This window comes from Falco naumanni, chromosome 9 (genome assembly GCF_017639655.2).
Source record: "Falco naumanni isolate bFalNau1 chromosome 9, bFalNau1.pat, whole genome shotgun sequence".
NCBI classification, from domain to species: Eukaryota; Metazoa; Chordata; class Aves; order Falconiformes; family Falconidae; genus Falco; species Falco naumanni.
Window position 1 is genome coordinate 11472267 of NC_054062.1, and position 23870 is coordinate 11496136.

General features: G+C 51.1%; 1 protein-coding gene across 2 annotated transcripts in view; it reads left to right on the forward strand.

The window, feature by feature from the left end:
- The first annotated feature begins 13721 nt into the window (after positions 1–13721).
- Positions 13722–23870, forward strand: part of ADGRD2 (adhesion G protein-coupled receptor D2) — a 28825-nt gene continuing 18676 nt past the window's right edge. Inside the window, exons 1-12 of one of the 2 annotated variants that reach the window (XM_040607548.1) lie at positions 13722–14457; positions 14536–14599; positions 15320–15550; positions 16258–16911; positions 17544–17642; positions 18135–18220; positions 18616–18897; positions 20205–20316; positions 20698–20832; positions 21134–21254; positions 22562–22667; positions 22917–22972. In XM_040607548.1, the coding sequence (XP_040463482.1) occupies positions 14410–14457; positions 14536–14599; positions 15320–15550; positions 16258–16911; positions 17544–17642; positions 18135–18220; positions 18616–18897; positions 20205–20316; positions 20698–20832; positions 21134–21254; positions 22562–22667; positions 22917–22972 (1994 nt within the window). In that variant the 5' untranslated portion in view covers positions 13722–14409. The remainder of the gene's footprint in view (positions 14458–14535; positions 14600–15319; positions 15551–16257; positions 16912–17543; positions 17643–18134; positions 18221–18615; positions 18898–20204; positions 20317–20697; positions 20833–21133; positions 21255–22561; positions 22668–22916; positions 22973–23870) is intronic. The other variant, XM_040607549.1, reaches the window with a different exon arrangement.

Consider the following 23870-nt stretch of genomic DNA (forward strand, 5'->3'; position numbering starts at 1 on the left):
CGGGTGGTGCTGGGCTGCCCTATGCCGCTGACGCTGCCGGACCCCGATTGTCCGGTGGGCCGTGGTGCGGAGGGTGCCGCTGGGCCCCGGGGACAGGCCTGTCGGGGCAGGGGATGGGGTCGGGCCGGGTGCTTGGTCAGGCTCCGGCCCTGCTTATGTCCGTGAGCCTGAGCTGCTCCTTATTCCTTCCTTCGCTGTTCCTGTGCCTTCGTTTTGCCATATGTAAGGTGGAAGTAATGCCGTGTTTATGGGGTTGTGGGACTTGGCTAATGGGTTTTGTAAAAAGTTTTGAGACTTGCCGATAAAGGACAAAAAGGGGGGGGGGGGGAATCCCAAACTTTCATGATTAGATCTTAAGAACCTATAACCGCAGGAGAAAATGGAGACTTACCTAAAACTGGTATGCTGTTAATGTAATGGCTATACGGTAAAAGAGAGATGTCCCTTTTCAAAACTAGGGAAGACCTGCAGTATATGGAAAAGGTCAATAAAATTCAGTATTTTCTGGGTAAACTACATCTGACCTCTGTTTTAACTTTTCCTCCAGCTTCCTGACCTGTTAAAAGGAATGCCCTTGTGTCTCTGTAGAGAAAAGAACATGTGGCAACCTCTCAAGAAAGGATACATTTTAAAGCCAGGGAGACATGTAGTAAGATTTTTTTCCGAAGTTTACCACATACCTAACTTGCTTTCTAGATGTATAAGTGCCTGAAATTAAAAATCTTGTTAATCAAAGAAAAAATAAAATGTTACTCATTCCACACTTTAAATGTTAGTTACGTGAGGCCCTCTCTCTTGTAGAACAACACAATAATGTTACTGCATTGGCTCCTTGCCTAAAGGAAACTTTCCCCAAGTATTTTACTGGGCAAAGTGTCTTCCTTCTTGTAGTAGTTAATGCTCAGAATGTGACCGTCTGAGTAGGTGGTGTTGCTGAGAGGAGCACACCTGTGTTTTGTTCTAGGAGGAACGATGGCTTTTACATCAGTAGTGAGTCAGACATCTTGCAGGCTCCCTCTGAACAGTACCCAATTAGCAGATGGCCTAAGAATGAAAGTAGGGTCCCATGTGTCCAGACCAAATCTACATGTCTGCAGTGTCCCTCCTAATTATTTAAAAATGAACGTTCTCCATCAGTGTTACTCTGATGGAAGTATGCAAACAAAAATGGGGTGGGTGGGCATGGCTATTGTGCAATGTCTGCTTTTTTTCTCCAGTGTTAAAAATACTTGCCAATGGGAGGGAACAAAAACAGCCATGGGGAAGAAAACCAAACCCCAGCCTCTTTCTTGATTGTGCCAGTCTCACAGAAAAAAACCCACCAGCCGTGTTCAGGCTGGAGGAGCTGCAGAGCCAAGCGTGGCACTAGCCCCTGCTAGTGAATAGGAAAGTCTCATCATGAAATATGAAAGAATTGGCTTATGTTAGGGATCAGGAAACAAGAGATTGTCTGATTTATAAGCTCTCACTGAGGACACCTTGCAGATGGCAAATTCTGCTGGCGTTGCTCAAAGCTGCAGTGCCACTAAAGAGGGGGGAAAGGCACCTGATACTCAAAATCTGGAAAAAGGAAGGGATGTGTCTGTTTTCCTAAGTGCCCTTTGGTTTCTGTGGGCTGTCAAAAAGCTGTGTTGCTCTGTCCAACACAGGCTGGGGGCTCCTGGGGATACATTGCTAAGCTGGTGGAGTTCCAGAGGTCACTTTTCTGGCATAGTCTAGCTACATCAGACAGTGTTCTCTGGGTGGGTTCATTGCTGCTGTGTCCTGTAGGGCCCATATGAGGCTTGGCTGCCTCGTTTGAAGTGGAGCACAATATACTGAGAGCATTTGTTCCAACAGACCAGGAAAGACCATCTTTAAGATAAACACACAGAGAACCTGCACTCTAAACTCTCTTCTCCCCCTTCTTTTAACCCTTGGGTAAGTAAAATCCCATTTTCTTGTATACCAGTTAGGCTGGGAAGCTGTCTGAGAGAAAGAATATCTTGCTGCCAGATGCTCTTTTTTTTATTCTAGCACAGTTGTTTTTCTCTTCACTTGATAAAGTTAAAATAAACAGTCTCTGGGGTGAATTACAGGCGTCAAAATTGGATTGGCATACAAACTGTAGAGCAGTTGGTGGTTGGGAGTCTGGGGAAAAAGAAACAGCAGGTTTTAGCTAGAGGGGACAACAGCTTTATTTCCCTCTTGGTCCTTGACAACTAAGCAGATGTCCTACAATTATTGTTTTACCTTCTAGTAATATAGTGTCTTTTCCTATCCTCCCAGGTACGCGCCTGGCTCTTTTGCAGATGTGCAGGTACATCTCTTAACTAGTTCAAAGCCATCTTAGTGCACCACTAGCTCCATCTATTGCTGGTTAATGGCTGGCTGAGATTCAGACGAATGCTTGTTTCTCCCTCTCAACTTTATGGGACCTATTTCCAGTCCCATTTATGTAGATACAACTGATTGTCTTAAGAATAAGATCTTTTCTGAACATCTTACGTGGGCTTTTTCACACCCGTTGCACTGCAAACTTTGCTTCTGGATTGATGCCCTCCACTGTATACACAGATGTCTTGTTCATGGTTTCTGCAGCCCTTCCGAGTCCTGCAGCGTGGGTTACCAGGACCACCAGACCCTGACAGCTGCCCTGCGTTCCTCTGAACAGTTGGTGGGGTGATGGGTGGCATCACTAGGCATAACCACTGTCGTTGGGTACCCACTGTACTGGGTTGGAAGGGACATCGTGTTCTGTATCCTCTATGAAAATCTAGGGCTACGTACTTCCAGAGCTTACCCTAACCGGGTACAATGAACTGTGCTGAAGCCTGAAGAATGCAAACCTTTCTCTTTACTTTTTTAAAACAGTCCTGAAGTCTGTTTCTAGCTTTAGCAAAGCTGCAATCCAGGTTTATCATCCTACAAGACATCTGACAGGGAAGTTAAATAGCACTGCAGACACATTTTTTAAAACTTACTTGGGATACAAGGAATGTTAGTGTTTCTCTCAACAGGTGGGCATTCAAGCTGCAGCCTATGTCTTTACAGTTTGTGTATGTAACATATAAACTTCCAGGTATTTTGGTGTCTGCATTTATACCCTGCCTGGTTTCCTGGTTTTGTATTCAGTGCTGTCTTTGTGCATGAGTGCCAAATGACACCTTGAATTCTTGGACCTTATTTAAAGAGACATTGGGTAACTTGGAATGTTTAACAAAATCTTCAGTACAATTTTTACTCTATGAAGCTTGCACCTGCTCTTGCAGTATGAGAGACAAACATGCTGTCTCTTCAGGGGCACAAGTGTAAATCATCAGTCAGTTTTTTGCTTTCTAGAATAAGGGAGTGACAAAAAGTAAAGCAGGTGAGGGGTTTGATCCTGTAGAGACTGGACTGGGTTTGTGTAACGGGTTAGAGCAGTGGGCAGAGGGTTTCCACTGTTCCAGCACTGGCATCACTTGGCACCTGTTTGTTGGAGATTTTCAAAGGACAGCCAGGCAACCCCAACAGCCACAGCGAGCCCAACAGCTGCAGACACCGAGACAGCCTCGAGCATTCTGTAGCACACCAGTGAAGCCTGCAGCTCTCAGGTATAAGCCAGCAAGGATCCCAGTATAGCACTGGTGGGATTGTGGTGCCCAGTAGCTTATGGCTATGGGACTGGTGCTTACAACCATTCAAAATGGAAGGTGACAAATCACCCTTGGCACCTGCATGTGAAGTGACAGAGAAACCCAAGAAATGCTTTCTTGTGCTTATGGGTAGGCACACTTGAATCTCTGCTGCACGAAGTCTGGATAACTGCATGGCTGACCGCCCTGACGTTCAACTTTGTCTGCAGAGCTCGTAGGAGAATATACCGGGGCCCTGCACCATCCAGCCCAGCAGCCCAGTGTGGGACTGGTTGTCATTAGAGCTGGCCAGAGGCGGTGCAAGTTGTCCAGAAACTGAAAGCACACACTGCAGTTGTGCCCGAACCCTGGTCATGGCTGTCTTGTGCACATTCCAGCAAACTGGCGCCAGTTCCCAAACTAGTCAGCAGCTCTGGTGATGTCCCAGGGTGAACCTGTGTTAGGAGGGGAGCCAGGCAGAGAGAGAATCACTGAACCGGAGAATAAATGCACCATGTGTCTCTCCTGTTCAAAACCACTCTAATTTCAAACATCTTGCTTCAACAACGATCTGTTAACAAAGTGCAGGCCAAGAATCTGTCAGGAGAATTTAAATACAATTCTGACAAGATCAGAACTAGATAGACTAAAACTTTACCAACCTGTGGCTAAAACAAAGCTAATCCAGTAAGTACCTGTTCAGGTCAGGACAGAGGTGATCTCTCAGGGATCTTCTTTGTTGTACAGCTGTAGCTTCTGAAAGCAAATTTAGTCGAGGTGTTCAAACTCATTACAGGAGATAGAGAGTTAACCTGAGGCCAGGAGGCTGTCTTCATTGCTTTGAAAACGGAAAGAAAAGGTTGAAGCTGGGAGCAGAGAAGTGGTGCAGTCAAGGGGATGAGGTGCTGAAATGTGAAGCAAGTTCCCAGGAATTTTGGAAAGAACCATTTTCTGAAGAAGAAAAAGTTTCTGGCAGAGGTGTGGACATAAGCAGCAGAGTGTCTCCTTCCAAGGGAGGGGGACAAAGGGAGTACACGGGGAGCCCTTTGCTGGCTCTCAGGTACATGCTGTGCAGCTAGAAACTCAAGAAAGCCCAGTGCTGATCTTACACTGTTCTCTGGCATTATGCTGCTCAAATCATTATGCTACTGTCTATCACTTGTCAATACTGTTTAGGGGAAGTGCCTGAATTTCTGGTGTTCTGTTGACAATTGCAAAAGTCCTTCTGTTAGTAGTGTTGGAATCAAGTTTTTGTCTTTATTTAGGTTCTGGCAGAACAAGCTGGCAAAAATGCAGGAGTTGGAAGAGGAAGGAGAGTTTCAGGTATGAAGAGGTCTCTGTGCCTCTCTCTGAGATGCTGCTGTGTGTCATTAAAAGGGATGTGAAGTGGGGAGTCCATCTGGACCGTGAATATGCATTTGAGTTGACTGAACATGACAGCAGAGATGGGCTAAACTTCCAAAAATAGGTGTTTCTAACCTGTAAGTGTTCACATTGGCAGGACACATTTGGAGCAGCAGGTAGAGGCTGCATATATATTATGGCTGTAACCTGCTGTATTGCAGGAAAAGTGTCTCCCATTTGCACTGAGGAATACCATGAAATGTGAGTGAGGTGGGAAGAAAAATACAGTGGGAATACTGAGCAGTGAGGACCCAGTCTTAAACCCGGGAGCTGGGCAGCCAGGAGTACTGCAAACCAGCATGAAGAAAACTGCAGGGAAGTAGGGAGAGAGGCCTGGCTTGTGAAAAATAACCTGCTGCAGATGATGCTGGTTTTGCAGGTACGTGTGGATCACAGCAGCTTCCCTGGCTCTGCTTGCTTCTGTCTGAGAATATTGGTGTCCTCGAGTGGGTTCAGTGCCTTCCAAAAGTTGCAGTTGAGCCCAGCTACATCAGGGATGGCTAGGAACCGTGAAAGTGGTCTTTTAGAAGTGGGCAAGCCGTTAGACAGGGGTCTTCCTAGCTTTGAGAATATCTTACATGCAAATTGTCCCTTCATAATCTAAGGGTGGGTCAGTGCCTCAGTTGCTGCGTTCCTTCCTCTGCCTGCAGAAAGTGGGTGAGTACAGTAACGTTGACACTGGGCTAGAAAATCTGAATGATCACCTGGATTGCACCCAAAAGGAGGTTTGTGTGTGACAGCCCAATCTAAGCAGTGACTTGACCCTGAGGGAGCAATTACACGTCCTGTGGATCTTTGGTTCTTTCTGTGCTTTCATTGCCAGGTACTACCCCTTCATTCCTCCTTGTGCAGGGAAGCCGAGGCAGCGTTAGAAGAGGTGGCTCTCCTCTGCAGGCTTCAAAGCAGCGTGTGGATCTTCTATTACAACACCTGAGTATATTTTATAATTCTGTGGTCTGTAATGTATAGCCCTAAATATCCACATTTAACCTTTATTACTGTATCTCAGTGACAGGAATCTAGCTTCATCTCCTCATTCTGACAAAGATGGGAAGAGCTGATGAGTAGGGAGGTGTCTGTCTCATTCAAACAGACAAGTGGTGATAAACTCCTAATACTACTTTGGAGCTGAGTCTGTATTTCATCCTATGGGACCCAAAATGCTTTTGTCTTCCCTGGGATCACAACAGGAACCACTGAACATCCTAGAGCTAAAACAGAGAGTAGCTCAGATACCGACAGCAGCTGATCAAGTGCTGAACTGATGATTCCAGCCTCACAGGATTAATTATGTGGCACTGGGAAAAAGCTTCACTCTGTACCTGGTGGAAGCAAAGCCTCACATCCTTTTTAAGCTATGAAAGCCATAATTACTTTTCTTACCACTCACTGTTGCTTTGTATAAATAGCCATAGGGTGTTTTAAAGTGTTTTGTGTGTGCGTAGGTCTGCTTTGCTGGGCAAGAGCGTGTACAGCACGGAAGTGCTGTGACTCCATGGCCAGCCCAGGGAGGGTCTCCAGGGGGCCACCATGGCCCCAGGGGTCCGCTGTGTCCCTCCGGGCTCCTTGTGCTCCTTGGCATGACACCTGCGTGTAGGCACAGGTCTCCCAGCACCGGTTATTGGATGCCCCTGTTGACGTTGCACGGAGTGGGAGAGAGCAGAAACAAGGGGGATCCTCCTCGTGGATGCCTGTGCTAGTCTGACCGCAGTGCTCCAAAACTGCGGGGGCCCACCAGACGCAACACGCTTCCTCTTTCTCCACATCTGTATTCCTGCAAGCTGATGTGGAACTGCTTACACCAGTTGTTTATAGACCCTCCCTCCTGTCTCGTGATGGACATGATTAAATCCAGCGTAGAGGAGGTTTCTGTATGGCCAGGTTCCTGCAGCAGAGCTGGGCCATCTGCCTGGTGGTCTGTTGCGTTCCTGGTCACAGGGTGCTGCAGTACTGGCTGGAGCTGGGCTGTTGTGCAGCAGGCATGTATGGAAAGCTTTACCCTTTAATGTGAAAAATGGGAAAGACAGATGCAATCTGGGGCTAATATTGTTCTTGTACTTTTTCCTCTCATCTCTCAAGAGCTGTCTTGCTGCTGCCTTTCCTCACTCTGAGCACCAGAGCCCCTCTTTTGAATTGATAAAGCAGGCGCAGAGTCACTGTCCCCTCCAGCAAGCTGCCAGCCTCAGGGCTGCTAGTCAGGATCTCTGGAGGATATAAACCATCTCTCTCCGATGTTTGTGAATCAGCCCATGCATATTGACTAGCCCCATTGCTTCAGAATGCACCCCATGGGAATAACAGTTTGCAAACTTTTTGCTAGCTGGGATTACAGGTCAAAGCAGATGCACAGTGGGTGTCTGGTTAAACCAGCAAAACCCATTTATTAGAAAATTATGGAAAAAGGATATTAGAGATACTTACTGTTTCAAAGAGAGTGAGAACCAAATGCCCTGTCTTGCTGGTAGGGGAATGGGAGATTTAGGAGTAGTTAGTAGCTTGAGAAAAAAACAAAGATGAATAAAGGCAGGTCCTATTTTTTTCTATTACAAGTTTCTAGGCTACACAGATTTGTTATAAATGATGGCACTAAATAAGCAGCCGTGCCCAAGCTCCCCTGAAAGGCTCTCTAACATCAGCAGCTGATGCCCTACTGCGCAGGCACACAATTGGGTCTGTTCCTCCAGACAATACACCTGTCACTGGGAAACATAAAGATGGCAATTAGCAGGGGAGGGTCTGTGTTGTGCTTTCATCCCAGACAATAAGAAGGGCCTGGAAGAGTGAGATTAAGGCTGGCATGTCCACAAGAGATTGTTGAAACAAACCTCACTGAGACTTGGGGGCGTTTAAGAAACAAAAACAACAAAATAAAACCATGGTTAAATCTAACTCTACGAACAAGTCTAGAAAGCAAAATAGCACTGGAATAGGATCATTGGCTCTAGAAATATAAGCCTGGGGTTGCAGAGGAAAGACTTTCTTCTCAGCTGAGATGTCTTGTAGCTGTCAGTGGTGTATCACAGGAAATTAGCACCAAGTGGGGTTCTGCACACCAGAACTGCAGCAGGCCTTCTGCATTGCTTAGCCAGGACGAGGACTAAGCACCAGCATTCACAGAACAGATTTTTTTACCCATCTAATGCAAGTTCTAAGCCCTGGGCAATGCTCCGTAATTGACACTCTGAATGTTTAACAGTCTCCCAAATTACTAACCCTACAAAGGCCCTGAAAGCAATGCAGCAACACAAATAGTCTCAGCTGCTTCTTGTGACCAGCACTGAAACTGGAAGGGAAGCAGCTGACCACCTCTGCCATTGTAGCAAGATCTATTAGAATAAACTCATTTAGTCAGCAAGTCTCCAACTTTTTTTCTGCTGGTGCAGGAGTTCTTCCAGCAAGCAAGCATCAGGAAAGCCACAGAGGTAAATTAGGACAGTCTTTTCCTTGCTATCGGTTCAGTCTCCCCAGGCATATAACATGATTGCCATATGCCATGAAGTTGCGCCTGCTGCGGGTCTTCAGCGACCGATGCCACGCTGTGCTTTGAGCAGTGCACAGAACTGGGAGAGCAGGCGCCGACACTGGCTGCAGAGCTCTTGCATGTCGTCCTGTGTGCATGCAGTTGAGGTGTGAGCCACGCACTGAAGGCAGGCGACGTTCTACTGATGGGGGCATGGCACAGTCGGAACTGCAGGGTGAATAGTGTGTTTTGCTGTGCAAGGAGGTGGCAGTACAGACAGGCTCTTGAGACCGAGGTGCTTGAGTCACTCTGTCCCCTTGGGCAGGTGTTGTTCTTCCTACCAGTGAATTTGTGCCCTCTCTTCTCAGCTTCCTGGGGCACATATCCCTGACATCTCAGACTCTTGATGTGAGGTTTGTAACATCAGGAACTTTGGTCAGCCCTGATGTGACAGATTGAAAGGACATGGGGAGAGGAAATTGAGAGAACTAGACGAATAATGGCATTGCCAAACATGCAGGTGTCTGGCCATGAAAGCAAATCAGCACAGACCTTCGGTATGCAGAATAAGGATGCTTGTTTGGAAACCTAAAGAATTACCTTGAACACGTGTCCTCTATGTCTCTGTCCTGCAGAGCTGTGATTGTGAAATTGCGTCCACGATCCACAGTCCAAAGAGCAAAGTGTGCACTTCTGAAGGGTGCTGGGTAGCTCGGCTCGTCAGTGGCTGCTACGGTGCTACAGACCAGTCTTCTGCCTAAGGTGTGCATGGAGGTTAGGTAGCAATGCTGTGGCTTTGTCCAGAGGAGGTGGAAGTGTTGTCTAGATTTTTCCAGGCGCTTCTGCTTCTGATAGCTTGATCCATGTGAGAGTGGTAACGTGTGTTAACAGCTTGCTTTGGAGTGACAGGCATGGGATGTCCTGGACTGATGTCTCCCTGTCAGCTGTAACAGGGGAAGTTGTGCCGTGACCTGATCACTGCAATGCAGTGTTAATTGCTTCCTGAATACTGATGGATCTTCTTTGGGGAGAGCTGACCCGGAGGTCCTGCAGAGCAGAAGCCAGCAGCCTTTCAGCCAGCTGGAGTTCATGGGACAGCAGGCTCCCATATCTCTTCATACATGAGAATCTCAGGGGGCTAGGAAGGAAAAACAGAGGAGCTTTAGCATGGAAGTGTCTGTTCCAGGGATGTGTTAAATATACAGGCCAAGAACATGCTCAGGAACCATCAGTCCTGTTCCTGTTTCAGTGGTAGACTGTCTATTCTCGGCCTTAGGTCTGCCACAGACTTTTATTTGTGGAAGTCACAAACTGCCCATTTGCAACGCTCTTGAGCAGGGGTGGATGGCACTTGATGGAAGGCTTTGTTGGTGGAACTGGAAAGCAGAAGTGTTTTGGCCCCATAGAAGCAGCCTAGAGTTTTAGTTTCTGCATGTGAGAGACAACTGGGCTCTGTGCTTCTCAAGGAAGTGCCTGAATTAGAGGCAGCAGAAGGCTCCAGTTCTTACCTGTGCTCTCACAAACAGCCCGACTGCCCCTTTACAAGTATTCGGCATTAGCTGAGAGAAGCAGCAACTGCTTCACTCATCTTTCTGAATAATAAGTAGTTGGACAGTCAAAGACAGTTTATTATATGGAGGCTCTGTGCTTTGAGTTTCTCCCAAACGCTGTGATAGATGTATCCCTTGCAGAAGCAAAGAGAAACATCCATAAGCAGATAAATAAGGGTACCGCGGAAGCTTTGAGCTGCAGAAGCAGCGCTGGTATCAGTGTGAGGCATCAGCACCAAACAGCAGCTCGTGAAATTTTCAGATGCGTGAAAGTGTAAAATAATTGAGGTATGGCAGGAGTCTGACATACTTTCACAGCCCCAGTGCTGGGGGGAGGGAGGTAAGTCTCCGTCTCTTCTACCAATGCCTTGTAAGTCTGACAGGCAAGCCCTGTCTCAGCTCAGAACTGAATTTAGTTCAAACAAAGTTTGGGTGACATTAAACTCCATAAGGAGAAGCTGGTTCAGTTTGGTGCAGTAAAAAGTGGGAAATAAACCAAATGCTGGAGTGGAATAACATCTACAGCTGTGCTAGGGAAATGTCATTTTGAAGGATAACTCTGCAAGGGACAGGCCTGCAACACGACCCAGTGATCTCTGACACGCACGGCACTTTGTTCCATTTTTCAGTGCATTTTGCTCAGACACATGGCTTTCTACTCTACTTGGCAAATATTTGATTTATAAAGATTAACATGTTGCTAGCCCATGTGCTGGGAAGCTCTTCCAAGGGTTGTGTGAAAGATGCGCCTTGAGGGTGGCAGATCAGGGTTTGCTAACTGGTAAGGATAGCGCTTCTTAAAATGCACCTGAGCTGATTGTTAAAATTGTCTGCACGTAAATAGAATTGCAACTGATTCAAAAATAAGCTACCTCAGAGTGACAGCAACACCCAAACTGTGCAACACAATTTGCCCTTTGCTCAGCTGCTTGTTAGAGAGTTTTACAGGCATTAAAAGTATGTTGGGATTTTTCCATCTAATTGTCTCAAGGTCATATGCCTTCTTGCCAAGGTCTTCTTGCACTGGATGGACACCTCTGGACTCTAAGAACTCTGTTATTTCTGATTTATTTTGAGATGTATGAATGGAGGCTGACTTCAGGAACTGCAGTTGCCTTGAGGAGACAGCCGACTGGCTAGAATATTAGCTTTGTGGGGATTAGTGCCAGTACAACGATGAATTACCAGCACTGGTGGTGATGACTCTGCCGCCATGGTAAGGAGCAGATGGCAGTGTCCATGTGGCTGCAGGAAACCCTCCAGAGAGCTGAGAGGTCCAAAGGAAGGGTCCAGCAGGCCAGGCACTGGACCCCACTTTCTGGACCTGCTCAACAGCCCAGGAGCCTGCACTCTCTGGGGCCTTTTAGGGGTGATTTTTAGGTGAAAGGACAATGAGGTACCAAGTATTAGCTTCCGCTTGCTGGCTGTGACCTTTCCTTTGAAGTGCCAGTGAAGTGTTCTTGCCGGCATCTCTAGAGCCATCCTTGCTGCCAGCCAAAGCATCAAGTTTTGTTTGAAAGTCTAGTGGGTAATTACGGAAGTTAGTTCACACGTAAATCCAAAGAACTTTGGTGAGGTTGGAAACTCAGGTGGCATCCAGTGAGCACGGGGAAACTTCACCTCTCTGCATGTGCACAGAGGATGATTTATTTATGCAGCTGTAGAAAAAAGGAGTGATGCTGGAGGCTGTGGAGGCTGTGGGCTGGATTCTGTTTCTAATACTATCAGAAAACTGCATTTAGTGCTGTTACAAATGGTGTTTAATTCTGTCTAAGACACGGGCATAAAGAAAACAATATCTGCTGGGGAACTCTTTTAACTCTTATTAAAGCTAATCCAGCCCTAAGTTTGGAAAACTCATTGCACTTTTCCTCCGAAGATCTTTGGTGTAAACCTGGGCTCTACCTCGGAGCCTTTGCTCCCTCCATCACTGAGGGAAGCAGGATGAAGTTTTGGCCAAGCTGCCGCGAGTCGCAGAGCCCTCTCCCGGTGCTGCCATGTGGCTTCGTGAGCCTTTGGCGCTCCATGCCGCTCTGTCCCCAAGCGCCAGCCCGTTTCCCAACAGGCAGCGGTGACTAAGCAGCCGGGGGCAGCTGCCTCCACGGTCCATTCTTCTGTGAGAGATTTATTGCAGGGAGCAGAGAGGCTGGGACGTGGTAATTGCCTTCATTCCCAGACGAAGACCCTGAAGAACAAAAGCCAGTTGCCCATGAATCCATGGTGTGATCCAAGCATTTGTTCGGAGGGGAGGAGTGGGAACCGCGTGCCTGTTGCTGTAGCAAAAGAGAGTGGGCATTAACCAAAAGACCAGCTCTGTCCCGCGAGGTGGGAGCGCTGCTGGCCTGCGGGGCAGCCTGGGGCCCCCCAGCATCCACATCCTCCCTGGGGCTGCCGCGGGCCCAGGCCTGCGGAGATGTCAGAACACTGAGACCGCTGGGTGAGGCGATCGCGTGCTGGGGGTGCCTGCGCCGCCCCTACCCTGCAGCCCTGCCCGCTGCATCGCCCCGCTCTTGTGTTTGTCCTCGACATCTGCTCCTGTGCCGTCTGCCGCCACCTGCGCCCTGGGCACGCTGCTACTAGACTCTTGCTACTGCGAGGATCTCGGGTAACTCCCCCATGCCTGGTTTTTCTGCCAAGACCATGTGCCAGATTTCCTAGGAAGCTTTATCGGGAACTTCCATGAAGAAGTGATTGCCTGGGAAGAAGCTCGCCCGTGCCGGTAGTGCCGGCTGCAGTGCGGGGAGCAGTGTGAGTGCTTCGCTGTCGGGGGCCACGGGCGTCGGGAGCAGAGCGCGCTGGAGGAGCCATCCTGGAGCAGGGTGCGGGATGAGGATGCAGGGTGGGGGTGTGGGTGCAGGAGGGCAATGTGGGATGGAGATGTGGGATGGGGATGCGGGATGGGGTTGCGGGAGGGGGGTGTGGGGTGCGGGAAGGGGATGCCCGAGCCCAGCACCGCCCCGGAGACTCGGTGTAGCCGTTCAGGCGCCACCCGCCCGGCCCCGGCCCCGCGCTGCCGCAGCCCCTCCGTGCCGCCGCTCGGCCCGGCCCAGCCCCCCTGCCCACGGGGCGCCCCGGCAGGCCCGGCGCTGGCGGGCGGGGGAGGTGCGGAGCGCGGAGCGGAGCGCGGTATGCGGGGTGTGCGGGGCGGAGCGCGGTGTGCGGGGTGTGCGGGGCGGGGTGCGGAGGGGGAACGGTGTGCGGGGCAGTGTGCGGTGTGCGGGGCAGGGCGCGGTGGCCCCGCGGAGCAGGCGTCGCGGTCCCTTCAGCTCCGCCGGGGCCGGCGCTGCCCAAGCCCCCGCCGGGCTCCCGCGGCCAGCGGCTGCGGGCGGAGCTCGGTCCTTCCCGGCGGTTCCGGCCCGGTACCAGCCGCGCCGCCGGCAGGCTCGCTGGCGGCTCCCCCAGGCTGCAGGCGGCCTGCGGGCCCCGAGCCCCGGCGGCCCCGCGGTGCAGACGTGCGGGACGCGGCTGGCGGGGCGCTGCCCCCCCCGGTGCCAGGCTGGCGCGGAGCCCGGCGTGCTGCTCCCTGGCGGCCTCGGGGCTGCGTTCTGCGGCTGTAAAAAGCCGCTGCTGAGCTGCGGAGAACTGCGAACGTCTTTAGAGCCCGGGCGCCGGCACGGACCTGCGGGGTCCCGCGGCAGCGCAGTGCTGGGCTGTGCGCGGGGCTGTGCGCGGGGACTGCGCGGGGGCTGCGCGGGGGCTGCGCGGGGGAGCGCCCCGCCAAGTGCAGGGGCCACCCGCGGCTGGCAGCGTCGGGGCCGAGAGGCGGCTTTGGGACTTGTTTGCATTGGGGATCGCACTGCCGGTTTCCGTGTTTGTACCTTTACGTACCCTCCTCTAGGACTTTACGAGGTGTTGCACAGCCGCAGCCAGGGCTCCCCCGGCCGGCCAGGGTGGTGCGGCGGAGCTCACCGGCTCAGCCCTGGCATCGGAGCTGTGTGTTCGGCTCTGCTCGTGGGGCCCAGCTGCGCTGGCCTCAGGGTCTGCTCTGATCCGTATTCCTGCGGGCTTTAACAGAAACGAGAAAAGATGCCAGTGATGTGACACGGTTTAACAATGCGATTTGTGATGGCTTTTTTATTTAGTTAATGCAGATAAAGAGGCTCTGCTAACTTGCCTGTCTATTAATATCTGTATATGTTTTATGATTAACCCATATCCTGGAAACAAATGGTAAACTGAGACCTTGAGTTCTTTAAGAACGGATAATTATTTTGATAGGACGCTACCCAGGACAGGTATTTCAGAGAGCATCGTGCTCTCTTTTTTGATTCAAGACTTTGTGAGGAAAGGAGCCTTGCCTGAGAACTGACTTTGTGCAGAATGCTTCTGTCTCTGCAATGCATCTCTAATAGTATTTTGTTTATTCTAGCAAAGGGTGAAAGCTTTCCAGCTGTTCAGCATGTTTAGGAGAGACTTGAGACCTGATTCTTGGTTCTTCAGCTTTCTGGTGAGTTTTTTTATAATTTCAGGATTTGAGATGGTATTAATGCTTTGAAGGAATGTTACAACACATCCTCTCCAACAGGTCGGTAATCTGTCCAGGAGTCTCTTTGCCTTTGCAGCCCTTGCCAAGAACCAGACTTCTAAAGGTTAGTGTTTTTAGCAGCATTTCTGTATGTTTTTACAAGCAATATTTAGCACAGAGAAGCAACGCATGAAAGGTGTCCAGTGGCAGAAATAAAGGTAAATAAACTTCTTCTGATGCCCTGTTTTGTGCCTGAAATTATATTTGCATAGCTGAGTATTTGCTTGGCTGATTATGAAATTACTGCCTAAAACCAGGTAAGTCCTGCTTAGCTGCTCGTCTTTGTGCCACTGTAGCTGCAAACAAAACAGATTATTTTGTGCTTGTAACTTGCATCTGCAAATGCAGAAGCTGGTAGGAGCTGGGAAGGGGGGATAAAATAAGAAAACTTGCTTGTACATAACTGCTTTGAGCAAGCTGTCCTGAGGGCAATCCCTGGGCATACCACAGTGAACTTTTTCTTTGGCTGAGCTTGGCATGGTTCTGTGTCCCACCAGAGCGTGCCCAGCTCCAGCCCTAGGTCAGCAATGCAGGTTGTGAGCAGAATCACAGATGTCCCTCATTCTAGGTCAAATATAGCCTGGACTTTTCTATCGCACTGTACCCACTGAACATCCTGGGGGCTGGGTAGGGAAATGAGCTCCTGCCTTTGGCTCCTCCAGAGTGCACCAGACAGTATTTGTAGATGCTTGCAGATGCTGCAAGCGACTGACCCTGTAGTGTATGTGGCTCGAAAGTGGGTTGGAGAGATTTTCTGTTTCATGTTGTGTATGTCTTTCTCCAGATTTTGTTCCTGTCACAATTGAGACCTCAAGACACGTGTACGAATATGTGACCACTGCTTTGAACTGGTGGCATGCAGATAGATACTGTGAACAATGCTTTGCTCAGCTGCTTTTTGAACCCCAAGACAGTGAGCAAGCTTCCTTTAGCAAACTGCTGCAGTCCCACCATATCAGAGGTTCCATCTGGCTAAATGAAAGGGATGGTGTCCTGCACAAACCAAAATGGAGACGTGAGTATAAGTGGGCTTGGACTATTTGGAGACGTGTTCACTGGTGGATCTTTTTAATTCTGAAAAATTAATCTGACTGGAAAAGTTGCCACTCTTCTTTTTATTGTGGCAATGCCTAGGACCTCTAGTCACAAGCTGGAGCTGGCAGCATGAACAACAGTTATCCCAGCAGTATCGGCTGGTCACTGTCAAGATCTTTTAATGAATTGCAACAGAAGGGAGTTGCAAAGGGGCTCCTCTGCTTGGTCCATCTCCCTAGGTACCATCTCCCTATAAAGCAGGTGTGGCTTTGCTCAGCCTCACCATTTGTGACATGCAGGTCCTGCGGAGATGATGTTAGAGACAGGACCAGGGGAACGGGGGTTCCACAGTGGTAAGGCACTGCATGGCAGATGCCTCAAAGGTCTTACTTGACTGTTTGCTATAGCATGGGATGCTTGGGAACATGCTGTTCCTTCCATATTCATTGTTTGCAATCCTATTTGCTAGAAAACTTAAGTTTCTGGAAATGACACTTGCTGAAATGATGCAATCTCCGTTTGCCTGCCTTCCTGATCCTCTCCAGGCATGGGGGAGTCAGAAGCCTTGCTGCGTGCTGAGCTCTTAGCTTAAGAGGCACATGGAAATGGTGGTTTCGTCCCAGTGGAAGATGAGCAGGCTTTGGCCCATGCTTCTTCCTTTATGCTGGCTGAAATTTCTCCTTCTAGGGGACCACATTGCACCAGTCCTGATATTTGGAGACAAAACAGACACAAAATATGTGAAGGTGCTCTCTGACTTCCCAGGACTGCCTGCTGTCACAGCCTGCGCCCACCTCCAGTGGGACACCAGGACCCAGGAGATTGCTACCATCTTCTCCTACGCTGTGCCAGCTTTTATTAACGAGTTCCAGGTCCGTGGCTTTGTCGACGAGGAAGGCTTTGTTCGATTTGCTCTCATAGTCCACGGGCACCATTCCCCATACCTGCCAGTGTTCCGTGCCGATGGACAGTGGCATCACTTTTGTGTGACCTGGCAGCAGGAAAACGGGACCTGGGCCATCTATGCTGACGGTAAAAGGAGGGCATCTGCCAGCGGTTTGTGTGCTGTGGGACCATCTTCCCCCCAGGCCATCTACGGCCAGGGGACTTTGATAATTGGGCAGGATCAAGATTCCCTGGGGGGCACCTTCAGGGAGAAGGAATCCTTCAGTGGGAACATTACTGACTTGCACATCTGGCAGAAAGTCCTCAGCGTGGAGCAGATTGAGAAAGTTCGCTCATGCTGGGTAGTAGAGCAAGACCTTGTGTTTGGGTGGAGCTCCAATGCTCTGGAGATCGAGAGCAGCGTTCAGGAGGTGACCGCACAGTTTCTTTGCCCAGGTGAGTCTCATTGCCCTCTGCTTCAGCTCCCTTCTGCAGCGGGGGCGCAGCATGCGGGGTAGTCCGAGAAGCCAGTCCCATCCATAGAGAGGGAATGTGGTGCAGTCTGTGGAGTGATGCTTCTCCTTTGGGAAGAAAAGCAGAATCACATTCAGAGCTGGGCCAGGCAGGTTACAAATCAAACTTAAAGGCACAGTCGTCAATAAACCCTTGGTCACTGAAGATGCCTGCGAAGACCCTAGGAAAGACAGCTGGTCAGATGTCCTCGACTAATTACAGGCTTTCTCCTCTACTGAGAGAAATGGCTTACTTGTCAGTGATGCTGTTTCCTGGGGTTTGCATGCCCGGTGCTTTGCTGTTCTGCTGGGAGGAGGGATTCGGCCTCAGCCAGGCTGGTGTGACATTACGGATACATCACGCACTCAGGACCTGGCACTGCTGCCTCCTCTGAGTTCCTTCTGGGCAAGATTTGCCCGGTCCCTGCTCTGCTCTGGCGCTGGTGCTGCTGGAGGAGCAGCTTACAGCTTTTGTGTTCAGGAGAGTTCGTGGACTGCTCCCAGGGAACGTGGTACCTGCTGGGGGTGGCACAGCTCTGGGGGATCCGGGCCGTCTGTTTGTGTGTGTTTCCACAGGGCCTGTTGAGGAATGCCGAGTTTTTGAAGTTGGCAGCAGTGGATTCAGTTACACATCTTGTTTGCAGACTTTGCCTTTTATCTGTCGCTACAGAAAGGGTACAGCATCTGTTATTTATTTATTCGTTACTTCCATGGCATTCACTCCTGGATATCCTAGCTAGGGGACGGCCAGTGAGGGGGAGGCCTCATGCCTGCTCTGCAGAGATCTCATGCAAAACCTGCTGTAGCTGTGACTTTGCTTCAGCTGCACGCACTCTGACGGGTTATTTTGCTGTTCTCCAGTTAAGCAGTGGTTGAACATGTTGCATGGCTTCTGGCTGCAAGGCTGTAGAAGTGCCTTCCCATTCAGGCATCTCCAGACTCATTGGCCAGGGGGATGTGGGGAGGAGGCAGAAAAGAAGTGTTAGTCTGTCTCTGCAGATGGGATCTTATACTAGAAATAAAATACAGCTGTGAAGTCTCCTTGTCCTGAACTGTCCTACAAACTTACCCACCATCTGAGGACCATTCCCCTGGCTTAGAGCATGGCATGTGTTAAGCACACTGCTAGACACCACAGCAATGGTTATGCTTTTGGTTTATTCTCAGATGCATACTGGCAACTGAAAAAAGCTCAGCTGGAATCCAGCCGCTCACTTGTCGGCCGTGTGAACACGCTTGCAGAGAGGACTGTGGTGAGTCCTGCAGCCCCAGCAGTGGCAGATGACACCAGGAGCAGGCAGGAGCCATTGGGGTGGACTTGCTGGACCTACTGGTGTCTGAGATCATTTTGCCAGCAGTTACACCTGTGGCTTTTTCTGAGATGCTGTTGGAGAGTGTGACCAATACAGCTGTAACTTGTGCTGTGATCAAACAAGCAAAGTGTTGCTTCAGGTTGACTTGTCTCACTGAGGTCGAGAGGCTGGACATGAGAGCTCAAAATGTCACGTCTCCTTCCCCTAAGGTGTGCCTGGTTGGCCAGGCAGGTGGCCTCACAGCAGCGAGGGCATGCAGGGCATTGCCAGGGCATAGCTGATGATCACACAGAATCAGGGTTCTGCACTGAACTAAAACGTTTTTTCCTTGGCAGATTCCTGAGAATATCTTCACAAGTGATGTCCAAGACATGAACCTCTCTGTTGCTCTTGGTGCTCTTGATCTCTTGGCAACTGTTCTGAGGGAAGGAGAGACACCCATGCTGGAGTCGTCTGATCTCCTTGCAGTGCTTCAATTACTAAAGCAAGTTTCTGATGTGGAAGTCCAGGAGGGAGAGGAGCTGGAGATGCTGGAGCAGTTGGGCCAGTATTACATGGAAGTGACTGAGTTAATCCTGAAAGAGCAGAATATTGAAACATGGTCATCAGTCGGCCAGGTAACGGTCACCAGCGGTCTGGTCGCTGCATGCTGCATCTGTTCATCTTGTGTGTGTGCAGCTCCTTGGCCAGGTGTATGGCAGCAGGCTGAGCACCTGTCCTTGCATGGTCACATGCAGCCTTTCTGCCCGTCTTATGGAGCTTGTGAAAGTGCTGCAAGCATGGGCATGGAGCCGCTGCCAGCTCAGGTAAGGACCAGCTGCCTTACTGTTGCCTCATTTGTTGGAGGTGCAAAAAAGTTCTCCTGCAAACAGGCGCAGTCAGGCGGTGCCTGCCTTGCAAACCCTTCCGGTGGCTTTCTCAGCTCTCTTCAAGCCACTCCACTTTGTCAGCCTGATTACTCACAGTTTGCAGATTCCCGGTACATTGTAGATTCCGTGCTCCGATATCCTGCTGTCTCTGGCAGGGCAGTGCCCTTCACTTCATAGTTTGTTGTATTTTCAGTGGGTGGGCTGCCAAGGAGCTATCTGTCATCAGCCCCCATGCTGTTCACAACACTGTCAGGCTTTGTGTGAGGGATTGCCATCATCCCACCCCAGTTAGGATTTTCTCCATTAGCTTCTTCCCGTCTCACATGGGCCTTTTGTGTCTGTTGTATGGTCTGCACTCCCCACCTGTCTCTGGGAAATGTGTGACAGTGTCTGGCCTGGCCAGCGCTCCAGGAACCAAGCCAGGGACTCAAGAGACAAAAGGATGCTGAATAGTTCAGAGTTTACCTCATCGCTTAGAGCTGCTTAGGTCTCCGTGGCCACAATTACTCACAGCTTTTCGATAGTGGCAGAAACCCAGCTGTGGCCCTGTGTAGCTGGTGCAGCAGATATCTCTGCTGAAGAAGAAAGGGTTTGAGTGCATGTACTGCAGGGGTGGCGCTTGTGCTGCCCAACACACCCAGGACCTTGAGTAATGGGGCCAGTCACCAGCTACCCTTCCAGAAGTGGAGTCTGTTTCTGGGTGAAACCTTTTCCAGGAAGAGAGGATGGTTGTTCCACAGCTTTGCAACAATCAGGAGTCAGGTCTAAAAATCTACTTTCTTTCCAGAGGCTTATTTAGTTGTTTATACCCATGCTGTTTTAATGGCTTTTTATAAAGACCAGCAGGTTTCCCTCATTGCCAATCTTGTCTCCCTGCTGAAGGAATCAGGAACATCCTTTAGTGAAGAAATCAGAGAAAAGCAAAGCAAAAGCCTTGAGTCCCAACTTCTCTTTTTCTGCCAAGGACCAAGCATTGAAGAAAACTCTTGTGAGCTGTGGGAAGTGTGAGCTGGCAGTGCAGGTGCTGATTTTCATTGCTCTCTCTGTGTCTGCAGGTTATCAGCGGGCCCATGGCTGTTGTTGAGCTCTGCGACAGAGTGGTGTCACACTTAGCCCCACTGCTGACTGCAGGGAGGACAAAGATCACGATCCAGCATGGGAACGTTGGTGAGTGGCACCAGCAGAGCCAGGGGAGGGCAGCTCACTGGGACCCAGCTTAGTCATCCCATCTGGTTCCCAGACCAATTCCACTCCTGGCACCTCTCCCCCTCTGGCTCATCTCTTGTTAACCCTACAGCCTTCTCCCTGTTTCCTCCATGCAGAAATCTCATAGTGTGGGGGCACCTCTCACGCCATGCATTGTAAGAGGACTGTAAGAAACCTTTGGGTGCAGGAGACAAACTGAGCCCACGTGGTTTGCACTGAAAGGGATCTGCTGCTGCTGTGGATCTTGGCTGGGCTTACAATGTCCTTGTGGTACTTTGCTGGAGTGGGAGCTCTGGCGGAAAGCTGAACCCTGGTTCAGTGCCTGGTTTTCTCGCTCCACAGGGATGGAGGTCAGGAAGCTGGAGCTGAGCAGGCAGGAGATGAGCAGCGAGGCGTACCTGGTCCAGAGCCCTGAGAAGGGCAGGCACGACCTCATTGAAGTTCCTGCAGAAGAAATGCAAAGACTGAAAGCCAGAGGTGGGTTATGATGCCTGCGGTTCCCTGGGTCTACCCTTGGCACTTCTGCAGCATCTTCCTTGATGGACAAACTGCTTCCCCTGCACACATGCAGTCTGGAGAAGTGTGGGGAAGAGGTACCCTTGATGAAAGGGAGGTGGGCCATGGGGGACAGATTATCTACAGCCCCTCTGCAGACACAGATCGGAGCTGTGGGTGCCCTGGGGGTATCCGACCAGATTAGGGCAGCGGTGCTGAAGCACAGACTGGTCAGAGCTGCCCTGGCTGCTTGCTCCTATCTCTCAGTGCTCTATCCCTCCAGGTCTTCGCAGAGTCATGGTGAAAAACATGTGGTTTGGCTACGGCTCCCTGCAGCGCTGCCTGTCCAGTGCAGGCAGCGGCGCTGTCTTCCAGGACATGGCTGCTTCTGATGGAGAACAGAAGTGAGTGAAACAGAAGCCCTGCACCCCAGGGCTGCCCTCTTAGTGCCACGGCACTATTCATTTTTAAGTCTGCGTTGAGTCTTTTGGTGCCTTTATTTTGGGGTCACCTCCACCCTGCTCCATCCTATCCCATTTGTCCTTGTCCCTGCTTTCTCCAGTACACATGTGGAGACCGGGCAGTGGAGAGGGGCTCCCGAGGCAGTGTTTGCAGAGGCAGAGGCCCCTGGCACTGGCAGAGCTCCCCCCTGAGCTGTGCGGCAGGGCTGCCTGTGTGCTTGTGTCCGCAGTAGCGTGGCCAGCAGGACCAGGGCAGTGACCATCCCGCTGTACTTAGCACTGGTGGGGTTACATCTCAAATTCTGGGTTCAGTTTTGGGGCCCTCACTACAAGAAAGACCTTGAGGTGCTGGAGCGTATCCAGAGACGGGCGACAGAGCTGGGGAAGGGGCTGGAGCACAAGCCTTATGAGGAACAGCTGAGGGCACTGGGGGTTCAGCCTGGAGAGGAGGGGGCTCAGGGGGGGCTTATCACTCCCTACAGCTGCCTGACAGGGGCTGTAGGCGAGGGTGGTCGGTGTCTTCTCCCAGGTAACGGCCTCAGGTTGTGCTAGGGGAGGTTTAGATTGGATATCAGGGAAAATTTCTTCACGGGAAGGATTGTCAAGCACTGGAACAGGCTGTCCAGGGAGGTGGTGGAGTCACCGTCGCTGGAGGTGTTTAAAAAACATGTAGATGTGGCGCTTGGGGACATGGTTTAGTGGTGGGCTTGGCAGTGCGGGGCTAACGGTTGGCCATGATCGGCAAGGTCTTTTCCAGCCTAAATGAATGTATAATTCTGTGCACCGCGGTGCCGGTTCTGCGAGCCTCGGGCTCCCCGGGGGCTCCCTGCCCTGCTGGGCGGGCTGGGGGCAGCTGCAGGCCCCCGGCTGGGGCAGGTCCCGCTGCAGAGGGGCTGGGGCCGGGCCCTGCCGCTCCCCAGGGAGCGCTGAACGCTAGGGGGGGATGGCAGCCCGCGCATCCCAGCCACCGGCTCCGCCCGGCCTCCGGCTGCGCCGCGGTGCTGCTCCGCTGCCCAGCACCTGGGACCCCCGGTGCCGGGGCTGTACGGTCCCCTCCTGCGGTTACAGGGGCAGTGGCGGTGTTTGCTGTGAGCCGGCAACCTGAGGGGCTGTCAGCCCTGCGCCCAGGCCTTTTGCTGCTGGCACTGAAACACTCTGAAAGTGGCTCCGCATCTCGCCAGCTGCCTTGTACACTTTCTGAGCACGGCTGGTGTTTCCCGTGCCCGTCAGCAGCACGCTTTCCCTGACAGGTACCTGCGCACCGCGGTGGGCACTGCCGTGATCTCGTCCGCTCTGCTCAGCGACTTCCAGGAGATCAGCACATCTGTGCGCTACCGCCTGCAGCACCGTGCCCAGGTACCCTGTGCAGGGGCTGTGTGTCCCAGCGGCACCCCCTGCCAGCAGCATCCCACAGCCTGACCCGGCACCTTGGCACGGGGCCCCGGAGCTCTTGCGCTTCAGGGTGTCCCATGCCCAGGTCTCTCATCTTGTCCCGTTTCCCTGTCCTGTGCTGACAGACCTGGTTGCAGCCTAGTGGGTGAACTGCATCGGTCCGCGTACAGAACATGTATGGCTCTGTAATCTCTTCTCCCTCTCTGTCTGCAGGACCTGCCCAATAAGCTGGTAGGGCCCATCTGTGCCTTCTGGAACTTCAGCCTCAGGTGCCTTGTTTTCAGTTCGGGTCCCCAGATTTATAAGCTTTTATTTCCACTGGAAAATCAAACATAACAATATAAATGTGACGGTAAGAATAGGGATCTGTAATTCTCTGCTTGCTTTGCGTGCTGGCATCCTCTATCTGCTGGCATAGAACGCTCTCCTGGGAAGGTTTCCTCTGGAAAAAAGTCACTCACAAGCAAGTGACCTTTAATGAGGTATATATAACTAAAATGGAAAGCCCTAGTTAATGATGATTGTTGCCTGCAACAAAGAAGGGTTGGTCCAAGATATATAGCCCAAAAGACATGCAGGACTCCCAGCCTCATAAATACTGCTTGGCATTGCGATGTGTTTTTGCTGAATGTCACCACAGTGAGAGCACCGAGACTGATATATTATGGATTGGTAATTAAGTCATTCAAGTGCAAAAAAACTCCTTAGAGTCCCAGTCTTGTAACAGGCATGAAACAGTTTGGGGAAGGTGGGAAGTGGGTGTTTTTGGAAGCAGCTGGTTACTACACCAACAGCTCCACTAGCCTTGCTCTGAATCTGATCTTCCCTTGGTCCTGGGGCAGGCTCAGAGGGGCAGTGCTGCCAGTGAGGGCAGAGCTGACCTGCTGCAGCCTTGGTCCCTGCACAGGGAATTCAGATCTGGAGCTTTACTGGCCACCGTTTACTGGAGGCTTACCGGCAGCGGAGGGCAGCTGGCCGGCTGGGGACAGGCTGTCTTGCCCTGGAGATCAAGGGTCAGGTGGAACTGTGCAGGGTGCATGGCAGGCCAAGCTGAGGGAGATTTGATGTGCCTGGTCCAGTGATGCTCTGAGAGAATGTGCTGTGAGGGAGCTCTTCCCTGAGCCATGCAGTGTCTGAGTCCTGTTTAAAGCAGTGATGGCTGAACTG